Source organism: Perissodus microlepis, chromosome 3, assembly GCF_051167445.1.
Source record: "Perissodus microlepis isolate ML-2025 ecotype Zambia chromosome 3, ASM5116744v1, whole genome shotgun sequence".
NCBI lineage: Eukaryota > Metazoa > Chordata > Actinopteri > Cichliformes > Cichlidae > Perissodus > Perissodus microlepis.
The window spans coordinates 51848052-51866733 of NC_140463.1; the positions used below are offsets into that span (position 1 = coordinate 51848052).

The 18682-nt window shown below is 46.1% G+C and overlaps 1 protein-coding gene across 1 annotated transcript; it reads right to left on the reverse strand.

The window, feature by feature from the left end:
• Positions 1-1334: 1334 nt before the first annotated feature.
• On the reverse strand, positions 1335-12797 carry aco1 (aconitase 1, soluble). Its single transcript, XM_084915949.1, has 21 exons — positions 12686-12797; positions 11523-11637; positions 11265-11433; positions 10712-10849; positions 10556-10625; positions 10302-10485; positions 8793-8932; positions 8532-8703; positions 8342-8442; positions 8033-8149; positions 7601-7760; positions 7385-7520; positions 6827-6911; positions 6514-6670; positions 5663-5787; positions 5469-5573; positions 4517-4659; positions 4235-4382; positions 2405-2527; positions 2146-2331; positions 1335-2070 (listed from the first exon to the last, which is right to left on the reverse strand). Exons 2-21 carry the CDS (start codon positions 11629-11631, stop codon positions 1954-1956), a joined length of 2685 nt encoding a protein of 894 aa, XP_084772075.1. The 5' UTR covers positions 11632-11637; positions 12686-12797; the 3' UTR covers positions 1335-1953.
• Positions 12798-18682: the final 5885 nt, after the last annotated feature.

Below are 18682 nucleotides of genomic sequence, written 5' to 3' on the forward strand. Positions count from 1 at the left end.
GGTAGACCTCAGGGATGGGACAATGGCTTCAGAGGAGGTGCTGGAGAAAACTGCTGGCAGAAAGGAAGCGTGTGCATCTTTGCCTCGTTTGTTGGTGTTCCAGAAATCAGTGGAGAGGTTCAGAAAATAAAATCAGTGCTGTGTGAGAGCAGAACTTTAAACAACGGAGAGCTGCTTTCATGTTGCCGCCTGTGCCTTTCTGAGAAGCAGGAAGCTTCATCTGCCAGTAAACTTCCTGCAGCTCTGTCACCCTCTAGTGTCAGAAAGGAGCAGCTAGTGAGGCACGTCAGAGGAACCCAGCGAACCACAAAGCTCTCACTTCCTGTCAGAAAGATATTGTAGATGAAGCCGTTTCAGACCTACTTTTACCTTCAGTCAGCTGGCAGCCTGTTTATGCAGCTGAAGGCTGTCCAGTGACTATTTTAAGGCTCCGTCTAACAACCAACAAAGAGTGCACACTAACGTAAGCTACACAAGTGAACATGATGAAAGGTATAAAGATGACAGCGGAGCCAGAAACCAGCTTTTATTTCTGAGACTTCATCTGACATGTAAGAGCTACAAAAACTGCTCTGAGATTCTCAGAACCATGAAAAGCAGGACAACAGCAACATGTGTGAATAAAGGAATGTGTTCATGCAGACAAAGCCTTCACACAGACAGCGAGGATGGACTGAAGGTCTTAATCCCAGCAGGAATAACTGGGAGAAACGTTCAGTTTCCAGTTGAGACACTGGCTGTGAGTCTGAGCCCTGACGAGCTGAGAGCAGCTTTGTCCATTTAAAACTGCCTGCTGAACGACTACATCACCTAACGAGGTTGTTTTCATTGTCACCATATTTATGCTGTCATCGGTGCGTAGGGCTGCGCCATATGACCACAATCTCATATCCCGATATAAGACATTTATCGTCCTGGCAGCGATACAAATCACGTCCTTCACCTGGAGTCGAGTGTTTTAACCGATGCATGAAATGATACATTTTTAGACATAAGTTGTAACGGCGCCGTTTTCTCTCAAAGTTTCAGTCTAAGGTTTATTTTTTAGCACCTGGCGGCTCTTTTTTGCTTCTCATCCGTAAACTCTCTGCATCTTTCACGTCATTCAGTTTATTTTGAAAAGTCTCAACAGGATCTTGAGCTTTATTGTGAAAGGTTTACGTGGAAAACAAACAAGCAGACAGCGGAGCCACGCGATAGTTTTACCGTCGTTGTTGCTAACGACAACACGTAAAAACAGGCGCTTGTCCGTCTGTAGTGTGGTTATATTACATATAAGAGAAAGAGAGATCTTAACAAATTAATACTACAGAGACATCAAAACCATGAAAAAATATTGCTGTAAACAGTTTATTTTGCGACACCACGAAACAAACGATAGCGTGATAGGAATCGACAGACGTTTTTATATCGTCATATACATGGTTACATCGAACAGCCCTAGGTGCACGTCTGGCTGCTGCTGACATGTGTGTGATACTAACTGTGGTCCACGAGGTCAACAACAAGAATGAAGTCTTAAAATGAAGAAGCACTTGGTCTTATGGCACAGGGGGACGTCTTTGCTTTAAGGACCAACAGCAGAGAGATTTCAGCAGCCAAGTCTGTGACATGTACACAGCTGATGGTTCGTGAAGCAGGATGGTTACAGGACGGTGGGCCGGGGAAGCCTGACTGAATGGGTCACCTTCATGTGCAGAATAAAAGCCCAAAGAGCCGTTACAGTAAAGCTGCTGTGGCTGAGCCCTGAACTGAGGCGAATGCTGTTTTCTGTGTTTGAATCAAGCTTCATCTTATCTTTAGTACGGTTAATAAATACTCATCATCATCATCACCAGTCTGCTTTGCCATTCAAACACAGCTGCTGGCACCAGTAGTAAGGACAGTGTGGCTGTAAAACCAGAATCACACACACTACAGTTATGCTGTGTGGCCCACAATGAGACACATCAGTTAGGACTCAGACATCTTGCGGATCATGTAGTTGAGGATGCCTCCATGCCGGAAATATGCCAGCTCCACATCCGTGTCAAATCTCATGCGCACTTGGAATGTTTTCCCCGTGTCGAGCTGTGGGAGCAGGGAGAGAGCAGGTCAGCGTCACATCCCAACACGCCCGCAGCAGTTTACCCTCTCCGTCTGTACCTTGATGTCTACGACCATCCTGGGCGTGAGCGGCTCAGGGATGACCACGGTGTAGCGCTCTCTGCCGGTCAGACCCAGGCTGTCGGCCGTGTCTCCTGGTAGATACTCCAGAGGAATCACTCCCATCCCAACCAGGTTACTCCGGTGGATCCGCTCATAGCTCTCTGCCAGGACAGCCTTGATCCCCTGCAAACACAACCAAACACCTGAGACCTGCAAACAACTATGTGAGCATACAAACAAAGTAGTTTGAGTTTACCAGCAGAAAGGGGCCCTTTGCGGCCCAGTCCCTGGAGCTCCCAGAGCCGTACTCCTTCCCTGCGAGAACGAGCAAAGGGATTCTGGACTGCTGGTACCTGTCTGCAGCATCGAACACATCCAGCTGAAACAAGAACACAGATGCTCCAATCATAAGATACGCCCGGCAACAGCACTACATCTGTTATCATGGTCAGCAATGCCACACAGACCCCGTCTCTACACTCGGGCATCTAACGTGGTTTACACTGATGCTTCTACACAACAATGATAATTAACCCTGTGAGGTCTGAACCCTGCCCTGACCTTTGGTTCGGGGTCGTCGCTGAGGAGGTTACAGCATGAAGGAGAGAAACGCACAGAAATTCAGTGATTCAGGTGTAGTCACAGTGTGCCTGTTGTTTCAGGGTCGGTCCAATATAAAGGTGACTGTTGTTGTAGTTTAGTGCAGTAATTGAACAAAAGGAGGTCCTGGGTCTGAGTCCACCGTCTGCCCGGGCCTTTGTCCCCGTGTTTGCATTGGCTGTCTCAGGCTTCCTCCCACAGTCCCGCAGCTGTAAATGTGAACTGTTGTCTCTGTGTTATCAACCAAATACTGTCATTAATCGGTGTCTCTTCCACAGCACGTCCCCGTCCCGTCTACCAGCAGATGGCCCCGCCCCTCCCTGAGCCTGTGCCGGAGGTTTCTCCTGTTAAACGCAGAATGGCCTCCTGGCTGCATCATAAGTGTAAAAAAAAGTGTAAAGTGTGCGTGTTAGTCCCCATAGGGAAATAGTTCCTCTGCATTTAACCCATTCACCCAGTGAAGCAGTGGGCAGCCACCAATGCAGCGCCCGGGGAGCAGTGTGTAGGGACGGTACCTTGCTCAGGGGTACCTCAGGGTAGCCGTTCAGTGGAGTCGAACCCCCGACCTTCTGATCATGGGGCCGCCACTCTACCTACTGAGCTATCCCTGCCCATTACTCATTACAGACCATTTACTCTTTATTACTGCTGCATTTTATTTCACAACTTGATTTTCAAGAACAAACCTAAGAGCACCGTTAGAGTTACTGTAATAGTGTTTCATGTAAATGAATCTACATGCAGTTTGTAGTTCCTGATGTCAAAAACAACCAAGAACCAGAACGGCACACTTCTTCATAGCTCACATATTATCGAGATAAAGAGTCACGGCACAAAGCTCTGATGTTCTGAAATATATTTTCTCTTTCAGGCATAACCGTTGATATAAATATGGGAAACATATAGATGTGTCTAACATTTGCTATGTGCAGTTATTTTAGTCAGTCCCACCTGACGGCTCACATCAGCTGGGTGTTGGTGTTCCTGAAACACCTGCAGGTTACTGTTAGGGTTGCTGCCCTCTGATGGACAAACTATGCAACTTCAAAACTCGTAAACAAGACTGTCCACAGGCTCTCCTTCAGTTTATTAATATCACAACATTGACTCAAGATCATCAGAAAACTTTATGATCATTTATGAGCTGCTCTCCACACTTCTTTAGATGCACTGAAGGTCATGTATATATAGCTATAATAATATTAGCTGGTTTGTAATTTAAATAAAGAAAATGTGATCGAGGCATAAATTAAATATAATTTAACATCACAGTTTAAACAGCATGTGTCTGACTTCTGTTGAGAAGTTGAAGTTGCATAGTTTGTCCATCAGAGGGCAGCATGCAACCCTGACTGTGCTGGCTCTAATATTTCAGCACGTGGATTCAGTCTGACCTGACACAGCTGTGTCCCTTCTTCCTATAAATAAGTGTTGCACAACGATTCAGCGTGAGGCTTCCTGTAGCTCAGTGGTAACGAGGTCCTACCGTTTCTCCTGTCGGCAGGTGGATGGTTTGTGGCGCCTGCTTGTTGAGAAACTTATTGAAGAGACGGATGTTGGCAAACGTCCCTCTGGCCATAACGGCGTCGTTACCTCGCCGAGAGCCGTACGAGTTGTAGTCTCGGGAGTTCAAACTGCCAAAAGAGAAAATGTTGATGGTTTCACACCGACAAGTGTGATTTTCATCAAGAGATGAAGCCATATGAAAACTGTCTGTGACGTGGGCTAAGTATCATCATTATTCAGCAACACGTGTGAGCTGACTCACCCCCTGCTGGTCAGGTAGCGTGCTGCGGGGCTGTTCCTGGCAATGTTCCCCGCAGGTGAAATGTGGTCGGTTGTGACCGAGTCTCCCAAGTTCAGAAGCACACAGGCATCTGTGATGGAGGCAGGAGGCTGCAGCTTCCTGGTCTGAGTTAATACAACACAGTCAAGAACGTCTGCTCAGGTCAGACAACAGGGTTTCCTGTGTGCAGCGGGGACACGCTCGCCAAACCACACGGCTCAAAATGTCTCACTGTCTTAACAAGGATGTGCAAGACTAGTCAACGAGCTCTGTCACTGCTCTCACTTTGTTTTAACTGAAGCCGGGACATTACTGTGTCATACATGTTATGCACCCGTCTTCCACCAGATGGCGTCGTTAGTGAGAAACGGCACAAATCAATTGTTAATCCATCTTTTTGTTAACGGTGGAAATGAGCTTTCTCTGAAAGGTGGATGGGCTCTCCAGACGGGGGGCGGAGGTCATTCGGAAGGGCTTTAGCATAGGCCCACCTCTCTGGCTAAGGTCACCTGGGTAAGGTGTTAGAACCGGGCGTGTCCTACCGCAGGGAGGCCCCGGCGTAGACCCGGGACACGCTGGGAAAGGCCCAACGTGTCCCGGGATAAGCTGAGGGGGTGGCTGCCCCCGCGACCCAACGCTGATTATGATGATGACTATGATGCACGACGTGAGGGGTCACACTGTTAGGCAGCATGACCTTACGCAGACAGGCCCAACCAATGACAGGACGGCCTCCTCGTGACAGACTGTGGAGCTGTGGTGGAGCACAGTTCACCACCACAGTCACCTCCAGGCACTTCACACTGTAAGCTACACCCCACACTAGTGGGGCCAATTGCTTTATGGAGCCAAGTCCACTCTTCTACTCAATGAAGGCAAAACATAACCTTTGAATAAGTCTGCAGACGAACGTTCGTGTACGGCATGTACTTACCAAACCATCAAAGAAGGGCGGAGACTTGATGTAGGTTGATTTGGGGTCCCAGGTGTAGAGTTCATCAGAGGGAGCAGCCAGCGAGTTCCAGCGTTCATTCACGTTCTGCAGCGAAACCACAAAGACAGCACCAGGCTTTCTGTCAATAAGACAAGCAGTGCACGATCTCCCCAACAAACGTAAGATCACACTACCTCGATCTTCTCATAAACCTCTTTGAACATGGATGGGATGACAAACATTCTCTCCACAGCCTGGATTTCCTCTCGAGTGGGCCAGATGTCCCTGAGGAAAACGTCTTTGCCTTCAGAGCTCATCGCTACAGGGAATAGAGAAAGAAAGAGGACAGCAGTCAAACGTCTTTTTGACGTCTTTTCAGCTGATTGTGAAAATATAATAACCTAAACTATATACAGACGCTTCAGTTTAAAGCTCATCAACACACGTAGAGCCTGGACAACATCTGGTGGCTTAAGATGAATCTAAAGGGAAGGACTTTTATTTATTCTAAAGTAAGGCTGTCACAGGCTGGCTCCTTCCCAAATGACACCAAAGAGCAGCTGTGAGCCTCTGAGACGTCTCTACAGCTGAGCACTGCCTGCACGACTGCACTGCAGCTGTGATTGGCTCCTTCTGCTGGAAGTGACCTGCAGGTTGTCTCGTCTCTTTCTTTCAAATATCACTCCTATGTATTTAGACCTGGACCTGTTTCCACCAGTAACAAACGCTCTTTGCCTTCTATAACTAAAAGGCTTCAGCTTAGTATCTCAAATGTTTTGGGTTAGTAAGTGAAAGCTTGGAGATCCAACTCAAACCTGTGGGTGAAAAAGGAGGAACCAACTGGAAGTGTCAAGGTTACGCAAACCTTCCAATCATCATTGGATGCATCAAAATACCAGACAGATTTTAATATTCTTAGCAAATATTTCAGTTTGAGGGATTCAGATATTCTTTAGATATTTTACGTTTTGTCTAAATAAAATGCCACAGAAACAAAAAGCAGGCAGAGATGGTGACCAGCAGGTAAACTCAATCAGTGACTTACCAATGGGCTCGTTCTCAAAGTCTATTCTCACTGTGCCAGCTAGTGCATAGGCGATGACGAGCGGTGGGGAAGCCAGGTAGTTGGCTCTGGTGTTGGGATGCACTCGTCCTTCAAAGTTTCTGTTCCCTGAAAGGACGCCTGCAGCGATCAGATCCCCCTGAGGCACAAAAACACCTCAATCACATGACACACAGAAGGCTCTCGCTCATGGTGACTGAACACGGAGCTGCTTCAAGTCAACAAAAAGTGTGTTAGGAATAAATAAACGTCACGGGAGGAAGGAGGAGGAGCCTCCGATGTAAGCCGTTAGTACCTGGGTTATGGCCTCCACCACCGGCTCTGGGAGCGGCCCACTGTTGCCTATACACGTCATGCAACCATAGCCAACAACCTCAAAGCTGGCAGAAGACACAAAGGGATTATTAGACAGCTGCACATCACACACTCTGTCACTCTGTCACTTCCTCAGATGTAAACACAGGAGTACCAGTTCTAGGTGCAACACACGGGGGCGCCACACGGGGGCGCCACACGGGGGCGCCACACGGGGGCGCCACACGGGGGCGCTTCAGAATCAAACAGCAGTTATGGAGAGACATTAACGCACTGATGCTGAGCGCTCAGAAATAAAGAAAAAGAGGCGTAACTCTGTTAAAACACCTGAAGTCTTTTGAACGTAAACAACATTAAAAACAATTATTGAAACGTTCACTGATCACTGCGCTGATGTCCCCATTCTGCTTTAAAACAAGGACACTGGTTACACTGGATCCTACCAGGTGAGAGGTGTGAGTGAAATAACTGTCAATCAACACAAACACGTTTCCCTTCTGCACACAACGTGGGCTCGTTTCAACAACAAGCAGCTTACCCGAGCTGAGACAGGTAGTCCATGACGCCGCTCTCTCTCAGGTAGTAGGTCACCACTCCGCTGCCAGGGGACAGGCTGGTTTTTATGTACGGCTTCACACTCAAACCACACTCCACTGCTTTTTTTGCCAGGAGTCCTGAGATAAGAGAAACTCTCATCCAGTCACTGTCAGAAAACTGTGTGACCGTGACGCTCAGAACATTGCAGAACACCCACCTGCTCCAAGCATGACAGATGGGTTGCTAGTGTTGGTGCAGCTCGTGATGGCAGCGATAACCACCGAGCCGTGACTCAGCACGTACTCCTTTCCGTTGAACTGGAAGGGGGCTGCAGCGTTGTGGCGCTGCGGAGCCACCTGGAAGCCCTTGAACCCTTGCTGAGGCGAGAATTATAGAAAAGAACGTTTTCAGAGCATCTTATGTGACAGACGTGTCGGTTAGCAGCAACCCTGTACGAGCACACGAGTGACTCCTGGTAAGACTGCAGTGAATGGCCTGCACTAATGAGCCCCCCTACAGGAGCTAGACACCTGTGGACCTGTGCTAGAGGCCAGGCATCACCTCATGCTACAAGCAGTGATACTGACCAGAGCTAATGCTAAGTGTCAGCAGCCTCCACCTGTGAAAATGTAAATGTGTAGGAACGCACCTTTGCTTCCAGACAAACTTCAAAATCTTTTTTCATGTCGGACACGGGAATTCTGTCCTGAGGTCTTTTGGGACCACTGCAGCAGGGAACCACCGTGCTCAGATCCAGTTCTACAACCTGAGGAAGACAGACACGTGGTACTCCAGCTTTATTCTCATTACATTTGCATCATGTCACAATTTTCTGTTGCCATTAAAATCCATAAAAAACAAAACAGACAATAACCTGTGATCCCTGAAAATAGACTTTCTCATGAACACATCGAGTGTTTTCTGGGTTCAGCAAACATAAAGGAAGTCAGGGACTGACCTGAGTGAACTCTGGATCCTGGGAAACATCATTGTAGTCTCTGAAGATGGCCACCGCCTTCAGGTACTTTGTAATGTATGCTAGCTTTTCTGGTTCCCGTCCTGATTTTAGACAAACGAGTCGCATAAACAAAAAGAATCGCCTGCGATGAAGAAGACCTTTGTGCTGACGTCAAACGCCACCAGCTCACCGGTTTGTTCGAGGTACTGAAGGCTGACATCGTCCACAGGGAAGAAGGCTGCCGTGGCGCCGTACTCTGGACACATGTTGGCGATGGTGGCTCTGTCAGCGATCGACAGCTGAGCCACACCTGGGCCGAAGAACTCCACGAATTTTCCTACCACGCCCACCTGACGGAGGTGCTGCGGGCACATGCAGAAAGCACAGCTGTGACGTGGGTAATGCTGAGCGCTGACTGCTGTTGGAACAGCTGCATCAAACGCCCTCCTACCTTGGTAACAGTCAGGACGATGTCGGTGGACGTGATGAACTTATCCGCAGCGCCGTGCACCTTGTAGCCCACCACCTCGGGGAGCACCATGCTGATTGGCTGACCCAACATAACAGCTTCTGCTTCAATTCCACCCACACCTGAAGGGGCAAGGTCAACTTTTATTTAGGACACCAAGTTCACACCTGATTTTTCACGTTCACACCATTACAAGCAATTAATGCAAATGTTTTTGAGTGATCTTACTACTAATGATAAGTTAACAAAGTAAGTGTTGAACTGTCAGCGGTTAAACAACATAATGCACATTCACAATGATACAAAAAGGCCTTTCTCAGGAACAACACGGGCTAACAGTGCAGAAGCTGCTCTGCAGAAGCTGCTGCTACTCCTACAGGTGTGACTTCCAGCCCCTCTGTCTGCATGAAGCAGTGCTGGACACACTGTGGTACAAACCCTCGTCAGCATCAGCTGAACAGTGCTGCAGAAAGAGTGAAGAGAGACAGACCATCACAACACTTCTAAATGCAGGTCTGTGCTGCAGAGAGATGCAGACAAAGTCGAGGTGTCAGTGAGTCCAGTTTCCTTCAGCATCAAATGCTCTGAGAAACAACCTGTGACAGCAGAGGTCTGCAGAGCCAAAGACACGACTGAGTCAGAGGACACGTTGCTGAGAGGTAACAGCTGTGCGATGGCGGCTCACAGGACAACAGCTTCAAGCAGCTTCATAGTGGTCGTAGTGAGCAAGTCTCAGTTTCTACTGTTTGACAGGACGAGCTGCAGACAGAAAGCCAGACGTCAGAATAGGACAAAGTTCCACAGTGTGTGGCATCAACATGGAGGAGGAAGTGTGATGGTCTGGGGCTGTTTGCTGGATCCAGGGTTGCTGACTGAACCAAAACAGCTACCACAGCGTTCTGCAGCACCCTCTGCTCGGTCAGGGATCCATCCTACAGCAGGATAACGACCCAAACATCAGTCCAAGCTGCGCCAGAACGAGTGTCCAGCACAGCCTCCAGACTGAAACCCCATCGAGCTGGTTTGAACTGAAAGCAAAGCAGCCTACAAAGGTCCACATTTATGGAACTTCTGCTCCAGATGTGGGAGAAGATTTGATTTCTGTTGTAGAAAGAAGCCACGACTGTGTTCAGCTGTTACATCTGCCAAAGGAGGCTACTGATGAGTCAAAGGTTAGAATATGTTTGGGTCTAAAACTGACTAACTCCAATTACTTTGTGCTATGCTTTGATGTGTGCAACGAGACATTAAACGGCATCATTTTCAATGAAAAACTGGAAAAATGTGTGGATTTTATGAGGTGAGGATCCTGCACAGAGCAAAAGAAACAATAAACATGGCAAAAACAAACTATGAGAGAATCTAGTTAATGATATGGAACAGAGAAGCTGCATTCATACTGGGACGCCCCAGCAGCAGCATAACTGCTATAAAAGAGAGTGAGACAAACGTTCATCACAAACAGCTGCTCCTAAACATTAAACGTCTTACCCCAGCCGAGGACGCCCAGACCATCGATCATGGTGGTGTGAGAGTCGGTGCCCACCAGACTGTCCGGATACAAGAGCCCATCCTGGTTAAACACCACGCGGGCCAAGTACTCCAGGTTGACCTGGTGAACGATTCCTGAACCAGGAGGAATAATTCGCATGTTTCTGAAGGCTTTGGAGCCCCACTGCAAAGACCAGAGATCATATTTACGGACTGAAACATCAGACTTAAATGGACACACGACAGTTTCATACCTTTAGAAACTGAAATCTTTCTTTGTTGCGGTCAAACTCCAGATCCTGATTTTTCTGAAGGCTGTCAGACCTGCGTGAAGAACAACAAGTGAAATGAAGCAGTGAATGAAACATCTATGAGCTGACACACGGTGGCAGAAAGGCGAGAGATCTTACTTCCTGTTGAAGTCCACTTGGATGGAATGATCAATGACGAGGTCAGCGGGACAAACTGGATTAATCTTTTCTGGGTCGCCACCGAGTTTCATCACTGCATCACGCATGGCAGCGAAGTCGACCACAGCAGGAACACCGCTGCGTGACACAGCACAGGCTGATCAGGGACCGCTCAGAATGTGATATTACCTTTTTAAATGTGCACTAAAAGCATGTGTTTGGAGTCTACGTTACAGTAGAAAGCTGTTGCTTACACAGGGAATAACTTTGTTGTTTTTAAAGTACAGACTGCTTTCAGCAGATGCTGCTGCAAACTGCACTTAAATCCTGATCTGGTTATTTCACTCAAAGGTTCTTTTTGCACCTGAGATGATGTCTGCTGAAACAGGGGTTTCACAACACCTGCAAACACCTCGTGATACAACGTTCCTGTTATAGACCAAGGCAACGTTACTCTGATGACATCACTGACACACCAGGTGCATTAAACTTAATTAAATGCGTGAAAGTTAAAACAAGACACTGACACTCAAATTGTGAGGAAAAGACATACGTGAAGTCCTGGAGGATGACCCGCGCCGGCCTGAACGGCACCTCCACAGTCTGGAACTGCGTCTGCTTCCAGTTCAGGATGCTTTCCACATCCGAACGCTTCACTAGAAACTCATCACAGTTCCTGACAGCAGATTCCAGGAGGACCCGGATGGAGAACGGCAGACGGTCTAAGGAGCGCATGTGCAAGTGAATACTTCTCGGTTGTGTGCACCAACGAGATGCTTCACATTAGCATTCAGTGTAGATGTGCTCCTACCATATCGGGGATCTCCAAGCTTGGATAGATTGAAAAACTGCTGCTTTGGGTGTTTGGGGTCCAGAGGCTCAACTATGTGCTCAAAAGGATTTTTCACAGCTGCCGACATCTTTTCCTAAAAGAAGATCAAAAGCCTGACTGACTGATGCAGAATAAAGAAGCACCTTTCAAATATGTCAACAACATACAAACCAAATGAAGACTGACAGGAAGGCAGAGCCTCGGGCCTGTTACTCGTTCCCTAACGGGAGGTGGATTTGCTTGGATTTCAGCACAGGGTTAGTGGTGGAGGGTCGTTGACCTCGTTCTATGAACATTGCGTAACTCAATTTCTTTAACAAAAATGTGACACTGACTGTGTGTCAGTCACTTGCAGCTCAAACACACATTATGTGAAATTCAGGTTCTGGGGCCTCTTAGAAAGAGGCGTTATCTGTGTGAAAGGTGAATGCCCGCACACCTTGCATGACCACAGACTTGGCTGGTTAGCTGAAGTTCAGGCTAAACCTCTGCTGTCAAGTGCAAAGTCAAACTGCCACGACAGTGACAAAGACAGCTTTTCTTCTAATGGTTTAGTCCAGTGTAACAACCTGTGTAACAACTACTGTCACTCCTGCCGATATAAAACGTGACGCTAACTTTTAGGTCACATTTGTAGCCTCGGTTTATGCCAACTGTCATTTTCACCAGAATGGTCCCAGTTTCAATCAGAATGTTTTACACTTGAAGCCTGATTACAGCTTTGTCTCCACATCAGTCACGTTTATATATTATCAGTAAACACGTGTGAAGAAAACCTGACCTGCTAACGATCACGGTTAACTGCACCCATTTAGGAATACCACCAAAACTTGCTAATGTTGATGCTACGTGTTCAGTTAGCATAGCTCATGGGTCAAAGTTCAGCATTTATGAAGACAGGTATCAGACTTTTATTCAAAGATGAAAATTTAAATTGAACACTAAAACGAAGGAAATAAGCATATTATTAGCTAATAATTCAGACATAATATCTTATTAGCGTGAGTTGGTATAAAGCATAATGTGACAGTTGGATAAATTAGCTTTCATAGCGACACAACGAGAATTTCAGTTCAGATTTTCTTCTGGAAAAATCGTTAATAAGCCAAGAAACTGAATGTGGTCGGATAGTTATTGCTTACTTTAGATGCAATGCTGAAGTATCACCAGATCACAGCAGAGTTAGGTCACAACCAGCTAGTCGCCACAAAACCTGCTGCTTGTTCCGCCCAGGTTCCGCCTCCACTGGGGACACTTCCGGTTAGGTTTTTTCAGAATAAAAGCTGAACCCACGCCGGGCTTTGCAGCTTCATATCCACGTATATCTGACAACTATGGAAAGGAACTGGAACGGGAAATGGATTATTTATTTATAAATTTCTTTATTTTTGGTGGCATAATACAAAACAATTGTTTGGCTTTTATTTATATTTTATCTATATTAAGAGGGAGAGAAATTCTGAGTATGACAGAAAGACCACTAGAACCACAGTCAAGCATGGACTGTTATGCTTTGGAGCTACTGAGGGTACAGGATGACTTCACCACATTGAGGGCCAGACGGGTCTTGCACCATAAAATCTTGGATGTGAACCTTCCTTCAGCCAGAACACTAAAGATGGGTCGTGGGCTTCCAGCATACCACTGAGTGAAAACACGCTGCCAAGGCAAGAAAGCCGTGACTAAAGAAGGAGACCATTAAGGGCATGGAGTGGGCTAGCCAGTCTCTAAACTTCAGTCCCATAGAAAATCAGTGGAAGCTTAAAAAAACTAACTAGGTGATTAAGAGAATATCACGTAGTCTGGGCATTTAGTTAGTATTAGGCAAGAAGTTAACTAACTTAAAAACTATCATGAGCAAACCAACATGAACCAAAAATGGGAAACAGCAAACCTAACGCAATAATGTATTTGTTATATTGTACACATTCATAAAGAGAATATGCCTTCGATGCTTGTTGCCTCCTGGGAACACGAGGCGGGTCTGGGCCCGCGCTGGAGAGTCGGCGCAGTGGCAGGATGGCTGCTGTGTTGCCTGGGATTACTCCTTATCCCCTACCCAACCCTGTTGCTGGTCACGTGCTCTATAATGTTGTACTGTGGACATTTATGTGCTTTTCTGTGCAGAGGAGTTTTTTTGTTTCCTGTTCTCATGCTGTCCTCCTGTAGCCCAGCATGAGTAGAGGTCTCTTTTTTTCCTCTTGTACCTTTCCCGCTGTAGTGTACATTTCAGTGTTTTTTCTGTAATGCAACCGTTCTCTGACTTGTATCCCCATGTGATGTCTGTGTTGTATGTGTAAGGTCGGGGGGCGGGTTCATTCCACTGCAGGGCAACCTGCCACTGCATGTGGCGAATAAACTTTGAACTTGAATAATGACCAGCATGTTTCACTGCAACCAGGGAACACAAGATAAGATAAGATAAGATAAGATAAGATAAGATGACCTTTATTAGTCCCACAGGTGGGAAATTTGTTTCGTTACAGCAAAAGTGCAAAGTTATGTAGCAGAAATTAGAAAACACTGGAATGCAATAAAATAAAATAAAATAATATATACAATAGAATAAAATAGAATACAAATGCTATATACAACTGAGTAAGAAAATACAAAAGTACAACTTTGTCAGAAAGAGAATTGCACATATAGCAGTCTTATTGCACATGTGTGGGTTTGTGTGTGTTTGATCAGCTGCAAAAGTCTTTGTTGTAGAGTCTGACAGCAGTGGGGAGGAAAGGCCTGTGAAATCTCTCCGTCCCACACCGTGGGTGCCGCAGCCACTGAAGGAGCTGCTCAGTGCTGTCAGAGTCTCCTGCATGGGGTGGGAGATGTTGTCCAACAGGGATGACAGTTTAGCTAAAATTCTCCTGAGAGTTCGTCCGACTGGCCAAAGCAGGCCGTCCTACCTCAGAGTTTAACTCACAGTGGTGAGTGTGAGATTTACAGTTAGTGATGAACCTCAGAGAACGATACACAGTATCAAGCGTTTGAAGACACTGAGCAGAAGCATTTATATATAGAATATCTCCATAATCCAGCACAGGTAAAATACAATACGAATACAATGTAGCGTTGTGCAGACTGTATACTAAAAGATTAGCTGCTTTTATCAAAATGACCAGTAGATGGTGCTGCAGCGGTAACTATGTTCTTACATGTGTCATTGCTTTACATCTTGATCGACATAGTAACTGAGGCACGTATTTCACAAAGGTCAGATAACAGTCGGTGTGTGGCTCGTGTTAAGCATTAATCAACATGACAGCTGTAAGAAATCTTCTCTCAGCCTTGTTTGGCAGAAGATCCCTGCAACAAAGATTGTAGCTGAAAGATGACGTGTGTAAAGTTTGCTCTTTGGGAGGGTTGAGGCTGTTTTTAGACCTTTGATAGTTTCCAATCCAGTTCTGAAAGACAGAAATAAACCAAAACAACATCATTAAGATCAGATCATGGAGCTGTTTTCTGCCTCGTTTCTATCTTCACATTACAAGACTTTACTACAATAAAGATGCTAACATGTATCTGTAGGAACAACATCATTGAATCTATAACAACTGGAGCCAAACCAGTGGCTCTGCTGGGATCACTGGTGAGCCAACACTTCCTTGTTGGATGCAGATTTCAGGGCTTCCTTTTGCTCCTCCATTATAACTGTTCTCTCTTCTCAACACATGATGACACAAAGGAATCAGCAGTGACAAAGATGATGCTGAAGAGAAGCTCACATTTCACACATATAACACACCAGTCCAGTTACACACACCTCTGCTTGACATTAGGCCTCAAACAAAGACACAAAACACTAACTTGACTCTAAATAGAAGAAACGAGCAGCTTTTTCTGTTCTGTGCTTATTTATATTTGACACACATGCTTCTCTTTGTGCAAACACACATCGCACTATAAGGGTAACCTAGCACACAATGATTGGACAGCACAGTGATGATGCTGGGAGATCCTATACGCAGCAACACAGAAACACTGAGAACTTTAAACATTGATTATATTGAGATCAGCAGCCGACCCAGTCTAGATAAAGGCGAGCAGCTGGGACCGCTGCTGCACCAAAAACAGGTTTCAGTGTTTCCATGTGTTTGTGTGTGTGTGATGTCTTTACTTATACTGGTCAATAGACTTTAGTCAACACATTATTGAAAGGTGTTACACATGAAATAAAAACAGTGTTTCATCTTTATTCCTCTGAAGCAGCTGCATTATAACCAATCTGCTCCTTTGTGGCCATTTAAAACAGCCTTAAATAACTGTTGTTATATTTGTTGCAGTTTCTGCTCCTCTTGGACAGACGACTCTTGAAAAGACATTTTTGAATTTCAACTTTTAACTGGATAAATATCGGATATATAAACATCTGCAACAAACTGATTCCAGCTTCTACCTCATGATAGGAATGTTTTTGTGGCTCAAGATGACCTGATATCTTTCATGATGGATACATTTGACACATGTTTCACATATTATAGACCAACAAGTTATTCATAGCAGTTTAAATACGGGGAGTCACTTTTGGGCCCAGCAGATAAAACAGAGCCAATATTTGCTTCTTTATTTAAGTGACGTGTGTCACAGATGTGACCTAGTAAAGTGTAGCAGAACATTAGTAACGTTATTAACACTCTCAGCTCGTCCTTGTTCCAGACCTGAAGATCCTCTTCTTTCATTCAGCAGCAGCTTCAGGTCTCTGATGGTCCAGGGCTTGTTGTTGGGAAACAGCCCTGCTGGGATCATGGTGTCCTCACAGAAACAGTCAGTGATGCTGTTGATCTCCATCACAGAGCACGTCCCAGTTTGCAGTCTCAGTCCTGCAGGGCCTCGCTGGCTTCCTGACTCCACCCAGTCAACAACAGGAAGTGTTTGAACTGCAGGAACAAACTGAGGCTGTGGTCAAACAGGAGTTTTTATCTCCTCGCTCTGACTCTCACTGCGGCCCCGCTGCTGTGTCAACATGTGTTTGTGCTCAACAATGATGGAAAGTGTTATAAATGACTTGTTGGCCTCTGATCTGTCACAAACAGCTGAAACGTGTCTCTCATGAGTCACATGAAGGTTTTTGACAGAAAGGACAAAAAGTAGCTGCAGTCAGTTTGTGTCATTTTTATATTTATTCATCTGGGAGAAAAATCTGAGGGACATTAAAATGTGTTTTTCAACAGAGACAAGAACATAAATATAACAGAACAGGTAAATGAACATATTTCAAGTAAACAGCTGGACTGATCAGGTCCAAACACAGAGTGATAAACTTGTCAAACAGCTGTCATATCTTTATATATAGTCAAAGGAGCTTGCAAAGAAAAGCGTCTGGACTTCTTTAAGTTACTTGAAGACGTTTCACCTCTCATCCGAGAAGCTTCTTCAGTTCTAAGGTCAAATGGTGGAGAGTCCCAGATATAAACCTAGTGGGAGTATCCCCCCACAGAGGGACAAAAGGACCCCCTGATGATCCTCTAATCGCCTGAGCCAAGGTGTGAAACTGGGTGTGGGTCCCAATCAGCCAGAGTTTCGGGTGTGTTCATTGTGAAACCTGGCCCCACCTTATCATGCGAATTCCTGAGGTCAGATGGCCCAGGATGTGAGTGGGCGTTAAGGCGTCTGGGAAGGGATCTCAAAACTGGATTATAGATGGCAGAGAGTTGGTGTCGTAAACCCCCGCCTCTGTTCAAAGATGGTCGCTCACAGTGGACATAGATGGCTTCTTTCACTCCTCTTTCAAACCATCTGTCCTCTCTGTCCAAAATGTGAACATTGGCATCCTCGAAAGAGTGTCCTTTATCCTTAAGATGCAGATGGACTGCTGAGTCTTGTCCTGTGGAGGTGGCTCTTCTGTGTTGTGCCATGCGCTTGTGAAGTGGCTGTTTGGTCTCTCCAATGTAGAGGTCTGGGCATTTCTCGCTGCACTGTACAGCATACACCACATTGTTAAGTCTGTGTTTTGGCGTTTTGTCTTTCGGGTGAACCAGTTTTTGTCTGAGCGTGTTGCTGGGTCTGAAATGCACCGGGATGTCATGCTTGGAGAAAACTCTCCTAAGTTTTTCTGATACACCGGCTACATAGGGGATGACAATGTTGTTGCGTCTGTCCTTCTTATCCTCCCTCGCTGGTGTCTGGTCTTCTTTTCTGTGCCTCTTTGCTGACTTTAAGAACGCCCATTTAGGATAGCCGCACGTTTTGAGTGCTTCCTTTACATGTGTGTGTTCCTTCTTTTTTCCTTCAGGCTTAGAGGGAACATGTTCTGCCCGGTGGTGTAGGGTCCTAATTACTCCAAGTTTGTGTTCCAAAGGGTGATGGGAGTCAAAGAGGAGGTACTGGTCCGTGTGTGTGGGCTTCCGGTAAACTTCGATGTTGAGTTTGCCGTTCTCTTCAATGTGCACAGCGCAGTCCAGGAAAGGCAAACAGTTGTCCTTTGTGTCTTCCCTGGTGAACTTGATGTTTTTATCCACAGAGTTAATGTGCGCAGTGAAGGATTCCACTTCTTGTGTCTTGATTTTGACCCAGGTGTCGTCCACATATCTGTACCAGTGGCTGGGTACTCTTCCTTTGAAAGAGCCAAGAGCCTTCCTTTCCACTTCCTCCATGTAAAGGTTGGCTACAATAGGTGACACGGGGGAGCCCATGGCACAGCCATGTTTTTGTCTGTAAAAGCCTTCGTTGTATTTGAAATATGTAGTGGTGAGGCAGAGGTCTAACAGTGTGCAAATCTGATCGGGTGTGAAGTTGGTCCTGTCCTCCAAGGAGCTGTCTTCTTGTAGTCGTTTTCTGACAGTCTCCACGGCCTCCGTGGTGGGTATGCAAGTGAAGAGAGAGACTACATCAAAGGACACCATGGTTTCATCTGGGTCCAGGGTAAGTTTCTGGACCTTGTCAGTGAAGTCGGTGGAGTTCTTGATGTGGTGTGGGGTGTTCCCCACAAGGGGAGCAAGGATGGTAGCAAGGTGTTTAGCAATGTTATAAGTGGCTGAGTTTATGCTACTGACTATGGGTCTGAGTGGGACAGCTTCCTTGTGGATTTTAGGAAGTCCGTAGATGCAGGGTATGGCATCCCCTGGGTAAAGGCGGTGATATGTAAGGCGGTCAATAATTTTGTCCTTTTCAAAGTCTTGAAGGCTTACGACACCAACTCT